General features: G+C 45.2%; 1 protein-coding gene across 1 annotated transcript; it reads left to right on the top strand.

Annotated features, from left to right (window-relative positions):
• The first annotated feature begins 2,804 nt into the window (after positions 1-2,804).
• Positions 2,805-6,259, top strand: LOC138487542 (zinc finger protein 84-like). The gene has a single exon (XM_069614029.1). The coding sequence runs from the start codon at positions 2,805-2,807 to the stop codon at positions 4,203-4,205; it is 1,401 nt and encodes a 466-aa protein (XP_069470130.1). The 3' UTR covers positions 4,206-6,259.
• Positions 6,260-11,976: the final 5,717 nt, after the last annotated feature.

Below are 11,976 nucleotides of genomic sequence, written 5' to 3'. Positions count from 1 at the left end.
CCATGTATTCTTGGTGTTCACCCATACTCATCCTGAGAGGAATGGTTTCTTTGATTATAGGTCCAGAAGAAAGGGTGCACCATCTACCCCTTCTACTGGTATTGGCTTCTGTTTTGCTTGTAAGGGTACTTGTTTCTTCTTCACCCAATCTACATCAACAAAGTTACCGGCTGCAGTGCAGTCCAGCATAGCCAGAACTTCCTTGGGTTCAGGAACGGTCAGCCATAAACGTACTTGAAATACCATCAGACGGTTGTCTTCAGTTTCTTCTACTGGTCGGGTGTGGTTGCAAGGACTACTGGCATCTCCCCCGAAATCTCCCTTGCATAAGATCGGGGGCTGGCATTTCACTTTCGCTTTGGGGGAACTTCAGGTCAATTCCTGAGTAAGTGGTTAGAGGATCCACAATACATGCAAAGTCCTGCTTCCTTGCGTCTCTTGCGTTCTTCTGACGTCAAAGGACAACAAGTAGTACCTATCTGCATAGGTTCTTCGCTGGTCTGAGTTTCCTTTGGAGTAGGTAGGAAGGAACCAGAAGGAGGGTAGGACCGAGGTCTTCTTTTCTCCTGCCGTCATTCTCCCATCTGGTATACAATCTGTAGAGACAACGTTACTAGTTCCTGGAACATCGCCCGACGGGCAATTCTAGCTAACTCATCCTTAATATCTTCGTGCAAACCTGAAGATAGTCTGCTGAGCGGATTCAGGCCATCCTGCCTTGGCTGCCAACTTCTGAAATCGAGAGACATACGTCTGTACATCAGTGGTTCCCTGCCGTGCATCAAGCATAGCTTCAGAAGTGGAGTAGAGGACCTCAGGTCGATCAAAGCGTTCCCGGAAATAGACCTAGGAAGCAGTCAGAGTCATTTAAGGCAGGATCGTTGTTGGTTACTAACGGGGTGGCCCAAGCTAAAGCGTTGCCATCAGGTTGACTATCATAAATCCCACCCTGGATTGGGCGGTCTCATAAGTGCGAGGTCTGAAGGTGAAATGGATCTGCCAGGCATCCAAAAAGTCCTTAAACTGACTGGGATTCCCATCATACTTCCCAAATGACAATGTCATGGGTGGGGCAGGTTGTCTCAATTTTCATCACGCACCACCACCTGTTGGCGAAGCGCTATGTTCTCTGTGCGCAAGGCTTGCACTTCTGCCGTAAGGTTCTGCATAGCGGCCACCAACTCCTGGTACTGTTCCAGTGATGCCATAGGGATTTCTGGGCATTGTATTCTGTCCGACTGTATCCTACCCTCCCGAACCTTCTCACCTCGATCTTCAGAGGAGCTGTCCCTGGTATCTGATGGCGTCTTTCTGCGTGTCTTCCCGGTGTCTAGTTCCTACCTTTCCTTTAGCTTTCTTTCTTTCTTTTTGTGCAAGTAGGGTCTGGCTCCCTCGGAGGCCACCGTGGCAGGATAGGTACCTGCTGCCAGGGAACTCCAAGGAACCAAACCCCAGACCAGGGAAAAAGCCGGAAGGCAACACAAAATCCTGGTAGTTGATCCGATTGCGATGCGTCTTATAGTTGAGGAGGGTTAGCAACTCATAGAAGGAAAGTTCTTCCAGGGTGTAACGTTTGTGCTCCGTTGAGGTAGACCACAGGATGCTGGGATATGTAGTCTATGAAGGAGTCTTATGATGGTACCCAGTGTTTAAATTATCCAATAGTACGATCCAACTTGTGGCTGGTAGGGTTAACGGACATCCACACCAGATTGGGCAGATCAGGGAGTGCAGAGAAGGAGGCCTCCACAATAGCCAGAGAGGGAAGAATATGCTCTCCGTAACTGGATCAGAATTGTAGCTCAAACGAAGGAAGAAATGGAAGTGTCAGTGCCGGTAGCGGTAGAAGAGTGAAATGCAAGAATGAACAGAAAGGTAGGTAAGGAAAGTGTAAAGAGTCAGCACCAGTAATGCCAGCAGAGTGAAACACTAGAACGTGGAATAGAATGAACAGGAAAGTAGGTAAGGAAAGTGGAATGCAACGGTAAGAAGCAGCGCGAAATAACAGATAAGTGAAACTCTAGGACACGGAATCGGATGAACAGGAAAGCAGGTAAGGAAAGCAGAATGCAACGGTAAGAAGACACGCATAACAACAGAGAGAAAGAGAGATCAGAAGCTAGGAAGCAGCACAAGCGGAGGGAGAGTGCCGCCAGGCTGCTAGGATGGACACTGGAGCGGGAAACCCCTATGGCAAGCATGCACGGGAGAACAAGAGGAAACAAAGAGAGAAAACTGTGTAACAACACAGCAGCGTGGTCCGAAAGCAAATGAATGGATACAATGCACTGTTAAAAGGTAGTGGCATAAAGTTATACTAACAGCAGCCATCTTGTTCGAGGATTAGACCGCATACTCCAGTTCTGGTCGATGTCCCTAATGTTTCCAAGCTTGCCACAGTTTCTATGGGCGAAGCCTGACACCCTGCAGTTGAAAGCTCCAATCCGTAATTCTACATTCTTCCCATGAATGTACTAGCCATGCATGTTGCTGGCGAGCACTGTGGACTAGACATTTGTTAATGATTGAACATGTAAATCAGTGTATATTATCCCTACACATATGCTTTTTGTCCTTTTCTCTCTCCTGACTTGTTTGGGCTCAGAAGGGACTAGATGTATACATTTATTATGGATTGGACTATGCCAAGGTTTAACGTTTCACTCTTAAAATGTATCTGAGGCAAGACACAAATGTCTTCACTCAGGATCACCCAGTGAGTTTGTGAGTGGGGAGTAAAGTGAGAATGAATGGCTGAGCCCTGAGTCTACTGATATTTAGGCTGTACAGTGATATAAAATAATATGTGGAACCTCTGCTTCTTTCAACAGAGAGTGAGCAGCCATGAGGTACATGTTCTGGAGAAGGTCCACGATGGTACAGAATGTGATGAGCACTTTAATCTCGCGTCACACCTGGAAATACATCAGAGATCCTACACAGGAGAAAGTCCCATAGAGTGTTGTGAAAAAAGCTTTGATCAGAGTTCATATCTGTACCAGCATCAGAAGAGCCATATGAGGAAGAAGCCGTATGAATGCCCAGAGTGCAGGAAAAGCTTCAAGGACAGCTCATCCCTGCTAAGGCATCTTAGGATCCATACTGGGGAAAAGCCCTATGGGTGCACGGAATGTGGTAAGCACTTCAATAGCACATCAGACCTGAAGACTCACCATAGATCCCACACCGGAGAGAAACCATACCACTGTACGGAGTGTGGTAAAAGCTTCACTCAGCGCTCAACTCTGTACCAGCATAAGACGAGCCATACTGGAGAGCGGCCATACCAATGTACAGAGTGTGAGAAAAGCTTCACTCAGAGCTCAGCCCTGCGCCTCCATCAACAGAGTCATACTGGGGAGCGACCATACCAGTGTACGGAGTGTGAGAAAAGGTTCAGTCGTAGCTCATATCTGTACCAGCATCAGAAGAGCCATACTGGGGAGCGACCATACCAGTGTACAGAGTGTGATAAAAGCTTCTCAGTGAGGGCAAATCTGTGCAGACATCAGAAGATCCATACTGGGCAGCGACCATACCAGTGTATAGAGTGTGATAAACATTTCACTGCAAGGGCAAATCTATACAGACATCAGAAGAGCCATACTGGGGACCGACCATACCAGTGTACAGAGTGTGGGAGAGGCTTCACTCAGAGGGCAAACCTATACAAACATCAGAAGAGCCATACTGAGCAGCGACCATACCAATGTACAGAGTGTGATAAAAGCTTCACTGTGATGGCACATTTGTACAGACATCAGAAGAGCCATACCGGGGTGCAACCATACCAGTGTATGGAATGTGATAAAAGCTTCGCTAGTAGCAGGTATTTGAATGAGCATCAGAGAATCCATACAGGGGTGAAGCCTTTTGAATGCACTGTGTGCAAGAAAGGCTTCAGGGGCGCCTCATCCCTGAGCAGACATCTAAGGATACATACTGGGGAAAAGCCCTTTGGGTGCATGGAATGTGGTAAGCGCTTCAATCGCGCATCAAACCTGAAGACTCACCAGATATCCCACACAGAAGAGAAACCCTACCAGTGTATGGAGTGTGAGAAAAGCTTTAGTCAGCACTCGCGCCTAATCGAGCATCAGAAGATCCATACTGTGGTGCAACCATATCAGTACACAGAGTGTGAGAAAAGCTTCAGTCAGATCCCAGATCTGCATAATCTTCATAGGATGCATACTGGTGAGTGAGCATACCAGTACATGGAGTGCGGGAAAGGTTTCACTGGGAGGGCAAAAACAGACATCAGAAGAACCATACTGGGAAGCGACCATAGCAGTGTTCAGTGTGAGAAAAGCTTCAGTCAGAACTCAGATCAGCATTAGAAGATCCACACTGGAGTGCAACCCTACCAGTGTATGGAGTGTGATAAACTCTTCAGTGAGAGCTCACAGATGCATAGACATTAGAAGATCCATACTGGAGAGTGAGCATACCAATGTATGGAGTGTGAGAAAAGGTTCACTTTGAGGGCAAATCTGTACAGACATCAGAAGAGCCATATGAGGGAGATGCCCTATGTGTGTATGGAATCTGGTAAGCACTTACCTTGGGCATCAGTCTTGAGGTCTCATCGGAGATGCCACACTGGAGAGAAACTACACTAGTGTAGAGAATGTGAGGAAAGCTTCAGTAACAGCTCAAAAATGTACACGCATCAGAAGAGCCATGTGGATGTATGCAGTGGCTTAGCCCCTCAATGCAGGATCAATCTTGAGGCAACATCAGGGCTCCCAAACAAGTTGTGTGCCCAAGGTGGTTGCAACAGTACCGAACCTTCATAAATGAAAAATGCACCTGCTCTGGTGTTAATCCTCTGTGAGCAGTGTTTAATGTCTGAGCGTCTCAAGCAGTTGTTTAATTATTTACCCAGTGTAGATGTTGACCTTTAGCTCCACATCGTTACCCAAATTAGGCCCACCTCTAAAATTAGTATTGCACATTTTGTCCATAAAGCAAGTTTATTGTACAACGGCCGGCAGGGGGCTTAGATGACATCTAACAGTCAAACTAACCCTTGTCTCCCTGATCCACACAAATAACACATATTATATACAGTTAATACACTCCCCCAGATACCATTACAAAGGCACCCCCCCCAAACATGATTGGTTGCCCTGTACAGAGAAATCTAAAACCCACACAGTTCATTGGACACAGACATTACAACACAATCCCCTGAAACTTCCAATTACAATGTTTACATTTTCAACACACCCCTTCCCAAGAACCTCTCCATATTTGGTGGCAGCCTTGCCTCTTAGTTACAAAATAACATGAGGCACACGGACCTGCCCTAAAAATACCTAAGCACATGAAGATGTGAGAAAGACACGTAGATTCCCTTGGTCCTATTCGTGTTTGCTAGCCTCATTGCCTATACCTGTCAGGTGTCTGATTTTTATGACTATTGACCCTTCCTATTCACATGAGTTCCGCCCACTCTCTGACAACGCAATCGCTCTCCTAAAATGTATTACTGCTGATCTCCGTAAGTGTCCTGGGTGAAGCCATCTGTTCAAACAATCCTGCAGGTTTCATAAATGCCTATCCCTTACAACAATGAACTCCTATGTTTACCAGAGATCATATCTTCCCTTCGTCCTCCAGCACTTGAGCCATCTGCAAACTAACCAACACCCCATTGACCAGCTTACATAACCAGTTCCCTGACTGCTGACAGACCTTTGCCATGATTGTGAAAACACCCCGTGATGCATAGAGCAACCATCTCATATATTTAACATCTTTTACTAGATTTGAAAAATACTTCCCATACATGTATACCATTATGTGTGCATTTTATACCTATTATGATCTCCTCTCATGACCGCCATTCATACAGCTAAACTCCAAGTTCACATATTGATCGCCTGCTTCACCTGAGTGTGGAGGGGCCCTCCTTGTCACAATGTTCATCGTTCTGTTTCTGCATGCATGCAAATCTACAAATGTATCATCTCTACCCAAAATAACACAAAGTAGCCTAAATGTAACCCTTATCCCATTTACCATAAATATTGTAATATTTTTAGCAATTTGTGAAAGTGTCAGAAATGACAATGATGACTTTTCCATGCCCCAGACAGTGGTAGGTTTGAACGTTTCCAATTTCCCAACATTCCCCCCTTTAGTTAATCCATTAACCAACAAACCAATCATCAATCTGACAATTTTTATGGAACAAATCTCGTAACTGTTTTTCCATAATCCTCTGCTAGACAACCCCATGACAATCATTTGTTCCGTAATCTACCCTTAGTTCTACTCATTTACTCTAACCTGGGAAAGGATGGAACACCTGCTTCAATCATTCCAAAATTAGTTTGAGTGCCCGTGTGAAGAGAATTGGTGTTATACCTAGCGTTAGACGGGGTTACTAGAAACATGGCAGTACTCCTATGCATCTGAGTCGAGCAGCATCGAAGACATAACTGGCAAGAACAAAAAAGTGCTAGAGAAAAAAATCAAAACTGGTGAAAGTACTTTTTAACGTTATGTTCATCCACGGTGGTATCCAAGAGAAAGGAGGGTCCAAAAAAGTATTGTCAGTAAATCCTGCCTCCATCTCCATGGGCCCCTTCAGATTTTTCAGTTCAGTAATTTATTTGAGCCAAGGTCCCATTATCCGAGTCATTGGGAGGCACATATGTGCTGCAAGTTTTGCCCAATTTATGGCACACCCCACCCTCCATAGCTGTTAGGAGGTCCAAGATATAGCGATTTTGCAGGTCTGCAAGATGCAAAGCCCTAAGTTCTCCTTTGATGGCACTGAATGCTAACACAGAGGAATTGACAAATAATAGCAACTCGTAACAGGTTATCTGAAGCCATTTTGCATTGACAGAGGATTGCACGTCTGGGGCCAATAGAGAGGAGAAAAAACTTTCAGTACGGCTAAACAGTAAAAAATTATCAGGAATGTTCCTTAGAGCCTCAGAAGATGCTGCTGACACATAGGGGGTCATTCTGAGTTGGCCGGTAGGGGATACCGGGCACCAGTAAGGAGACCGTTGCTGGTAATCTCCTACCGTGCGATTCCGAGGTCCCCTAACGGGAACCGTAAGGGCGTTTGGTCGACCAATCGTACCTTACGGGTCCTTTTTCGGGGACCAGGGTGCAAATAACGGGCTTGCCATTAGCGAGCCCGTTATTTGCGACCTCCCCATTCCCATTGAGCCCTATGGGGGCTCAAATGGGAATGGGGAATGGTTTGGTCAATGGGGACTTACCGGTCCCTCCAGGGTCGGAATGGACCGGTAAGTCCCCATTGTACCAAACCGGAGTCGGTACTGGTATGGGAGGCAGCCATGGAGCTAATTGATCCATGGCTACCACCATACTCGGAATGACCCCCATAGTTAGGTTTTTTCAATATCCTCAAAAAGTCTGTTTCTCCAGAGTCCTGTAAAGTTTGTAGATTGTCCATGTCCAATGACACAAGGAGTGCAGGGGGACGGGGAATAAGGGGGCACCAATCTGGACTCAGACAGTGTCAGGTGGCTCTGAGGAACCACGAGAATGGGCAAGTGCACAGTGGTGAGGCTGCATACACCTCTCCAGGCCGGAGGTAATTGTTTGTATGAAACAGGCCCACTTAACCAGAATAAATCAAGAATCACAGCCGTACCTCTAGCCAAATCAGGAATACGCAGAGTGGAGGCACAGTTTTGATTTATGCCCACAGGCACTGTGGCATAGCCCTTAAAATGCTGAAAAAACATGTCAGTAACCAGATCTTAACAGGTATCTCAGGCTACTTGAGCCATGACAAGAAGTTCACATATTTTCTCAAACTTTTCTACATGCTAAATTAGTTTGTACCACCCCTTCTTCAGAGAGTCCCACCATCCCTCCAGCCTTGCAACTCATTACCCCTTGCTCCCATTTGTTGTTCACCAGTATCAGACCCTCACGGTTAAGCTGCACTCTTTGCATACAACAAACATCTTTGCGATCTTCCCCAGTTGAAGGACCGAAGCTGCTACAGATTGCCCCTGAAACTGCCTTTGAACCCTGTATAGATCTATGTGCACCAAACAACGGGCATCTGCCACTTCTACCTCATTAGGAATAAATAATCTAGTGACACCAGAGGCATGGGTAATGAGGGAGCAAATATAACATGACTCATTTACTCTCTCCCTTCCCACTCTCTTCATGTGCTGGTACCATATATTATCAGCTGCAAAACTGTGTGCGTCATTACAATTTCTAAAGTCCCATCAGAATGATCAGATGTAAAATTAATTTCAAAACTTTGTTGCGTTTCTGATAGGGTCTATTGTACCCAACTATCCCATGTTTCCTCCCCTGTGTAAATTTTTTGTCCAACATATATGACCCAAAAAAAAATAACTCTATAAATTGCAGAATACATTGGGGCTGGTTCATGGAATTTGTGTGCCACCCTGCCCGCAAATCCCCGTTTAACAAATATGGATTTGAGGGCAGAATGGCACACAAATCCCTGTTTCTCAGTGCACAAATTCCATGAATCAGCCCCCTTGTCCTTCTACAACCAATTCCTACTAAAACAATTCTAAATTTTAAGACAATCTTTTAAAACAATTCTCAGGTTTCGTACGCTCTTCTCCCCCCTGTCAGCTGGAACAAACTGTGATTCCTTAGATTCCGCTTAACTTAATTATTAGTCGACTCCTGTTCCTCAGGCATCAGTTTTGGCATACCGGTGTCCCTGAGAACATTGTGGAGATGTACCCATGCTTTAATGCCTTCCATTCTTACAGCTGTAGGAGTAGAGAAGATGACCTTATGGGGTCCGTGGAATCGACAGTCTTTCCAGCCATGGACAAAAGAGTGAAGGAAAACCCTCTCCCCGCGGAGTAACAATGGATGCTGATGATAGTTTGGTCCCACACCATCTTCGATCTTGTTTTGCTGATGAGATGCAGTTAACTGTGAGGACACAATTCTGACAGTCTTGGTTAAAGCCTTAAGATAGTCCCCAAATTCATTTCCCAGAATTTCTGCTGACTTATGTGCATCAGTACCTATGCTTGCAGGTGAAAAAGCTGTAAAGATTCGATGACCCGTCACCACCTCATGAGGACTAAGGTTGTGATCTTTTCCACGCTTATTCAGCAAACAAAACAATGCCAATGGAAGTCAATATAACCATGACTTGTGCAAATCAGAACACATTTTTGACAATTGAGTTTTCAACAAGCCATTGAGACGCTCCACAATCCCTTTGGCCTGAGTGTGGTACACCGAGGACAACCTGTGCTGTATCCCCAAAAGTGAAGTAATTTCAGTGAACAAAGCATTAAAGAGGTGAGCACCATTATCGGACATTAACACTTCACAAATACCCCACTGTGGAAATACCCCCTCACCACGAATCTGGTTGCTCATTTGGCATCAGGGTGTGCACACGCTCCAGCCTTAAACCATAGGGAAAATGGACACACAACCACAATTAAATAACAATAGGTGCCGCACCTTTGTACTATATCAATGCAATCAACATGTAATTCCTTAAAAGGACTTGAAGGTTGGGGTATAACCCCTCTTACCGCCCTCATAGTATTTCCTGGATTTAATTCCTTACAGAGTGTGCAATTACCAATAAACCTACTCACCTGCTTGAGGAGGTTGGGCACAAACCAATCCTCCTGAAGTTCTGCTGCAATTTGTCACCGAGGAATATGTGCCGGGAAAGGCAGTTGCTCCAAAGCCACATGAAGCAACTCTACAGTTATCACTCCCTTCCTCGTCAGGTCTTGCCTCCACAACAAATCTGTGGGCGAAAGCGTACACCCCCTCTTTGCACAAAGCTCCTTTTCCTCCTGTGGTGCTTTTCCTTGTAGTCCAACAATTTGTAACAAGGGCACTGCAGTATACGGGACCAGCAATTGTGCCTGTTGGGACATCATTTCAATTTTTGGGTTATCGGGGAGGGGCAGATGAGCTGCAGCCTTTGCTGCTCGGTCACCGGCATAGTTACCAAGTGTTACAAAACCAGTTTTGCAAGTATCCACAGCATATTTAACAACCCTTACCTCCACAGGCAATGTTAACGTGTCAATTGTGAAAGCAGCGCAGCATGCTGGACAGGGGTCCCATCAGATCTTCTAAACCATCTTCTCTGCCATCTAGATATCGCAGAATGTATTGTTGTAACATACGCAGAGTCAGAGTAGATAATGACTTCCTTCCCCTTACTCATTTCCAGTGCCTCAGTAAGCACCACCAACTCGGCTGCTTGAACAGAGTGATGTGACTGCAATCGATTCTCCACCTCCATCTGGTACTCGCCACCCACAAAATGTACAACTGCTGCTCTTGTTTGTCTCTCAGTAGTGTCCTGATGATCCATCAACAAATAGTGTTCCTCCTATCTCCAAAGCATCTTCTTTAGCACTTGTACTTTTCCCCTCATCGCCCTCATAGGTCACACAATCATGAACATCATCACCAGGCTGCACTGGGTCAGCCAAAAAAGTTTCTGGGTTTACTACGTGACACCTCACTGGTCATACGGAAGCATTTGAAAAAATAACCTCATACCCAGAAACTCTCTGAGTAGTCAAAGTTGATTTCGTCTTCTCCAAAATTGCAAAAACTGCATGTTCTATGTACAGTGTGACTGGGCAGCCCATAGTAATGGCTGAGGACTTTTATATTGTAAAGGCTGCTGCCGCAAGAGATTGCTCAAACAGAAACGGATCCTTTATGGCCGAGTCTAACAACCCACTATAATAGGCAAAGGGTTTGTGACATAGTGATGTTTTTTGTGTTGGGACCGCTGTCATTACCTTCCCGCCTGTATGCAAAAAAAGAAAAATTGGCTTTTGGTAATCTGGAGTCACCAAAACTGGAGCATTACTGATCGCAGTCTAGAGCTCCTGAAGACAGGTTCTCATTTCATCTGACCACTCAATCAGACTTTTTGTGCTTCCTTGAGAGTTGCAGCAGGGCCCTCGTGTAACTAGAGTAGTTGGAAATCCAAGACCTACAATAGTTACAAAGCCCCAAAAACAGATGCATCTGTTTTACTGTAGTTGGTTGAAGCATGTTCTGAACTGTGGTGTCTCTCTCAGGCATTACCCTTCTCCTTGCAGACGATAGTACGTGTCCAAAATACACTACTTCTGTTTGACAGTATTGCAGTTTTTATTTGTCCACTTTGTACCCCTTCTCAGCGAGCAGGGTGAGGATCCTGCCTGACTCTCCTCTACACTGTTCCTTTGAAGCACTACAAACAAGTAAATCATCCACGTACTGAATTACAGTGCTGGACATTTGTAAGTTGCCCAAATCCATCTGACTAACTCTGTTAAAAAGACTTGGAGATTCACAGTACCCCTGAGGTAACCTCATGTGTTCAAATCTCTGTACATGATACCTAAATGCTATGAGGTACTGGGAATCAGGGTGCAATGGAACCAAAAAAAGGGCATTTTTCAAATCACTAACTGTGAAGTGGGTCGATGCAGTAGGAACGTTACGGAGAATGGTAGCAGGATTTGTACCACTGTAAATTCTGCTTCAACAATGTTGTTCAGAGGCCGCAAATGCTGAACCATCCTCCAACTAGACTCCTTTGCCTTCTTCACAAGGTAAATGGCCGTGTTACATGGGGACACAGAAGGTTGTATAATGCCTTGCTTCAACAACGCCATAATGGTCTCAAAAATCTTTGTCTGCCTCCTTAGACATGGAGTATTGCCTAACCCTCAGTAAAATTGCTCCTTGTTTTAATTTTATTTGCACTGCTCCTATACTTTTCAATACCCCCACATCATGGGGATTGCTGATCCATAAGTGGTCCGGCACTTTCTACAAATCCTCCTTCCAGTATGGCAATGTTTTTCTCATGATGAGTTTAATTTGTGGTACCTCCCTTTGCTCCACCATTACCTGACAAAGCACCCCAATCTCAAAAATAATGTCGCCTGCTTCTTCTGCATTCTTGAACAATTGTTCATCGCACAC

Source organism: Ambystoma mexicanum, chromosome 9 (genome assembly GCF_040938575.1).
Source record: "Ambystoma mexicanum isolate Mex_15411 chromosome 9, UKY_AmexF1_1, whole genome shotgun sequence".
NCBI lineage: Eukaryota > Metazoa > Chordata > Amphibia > Caudata > Ambystomatidae > Ambystoma > Ambystoma mexicanum.
This window is presented reverse-complemented; position numbering and strand designations above follow the sequence as displayed.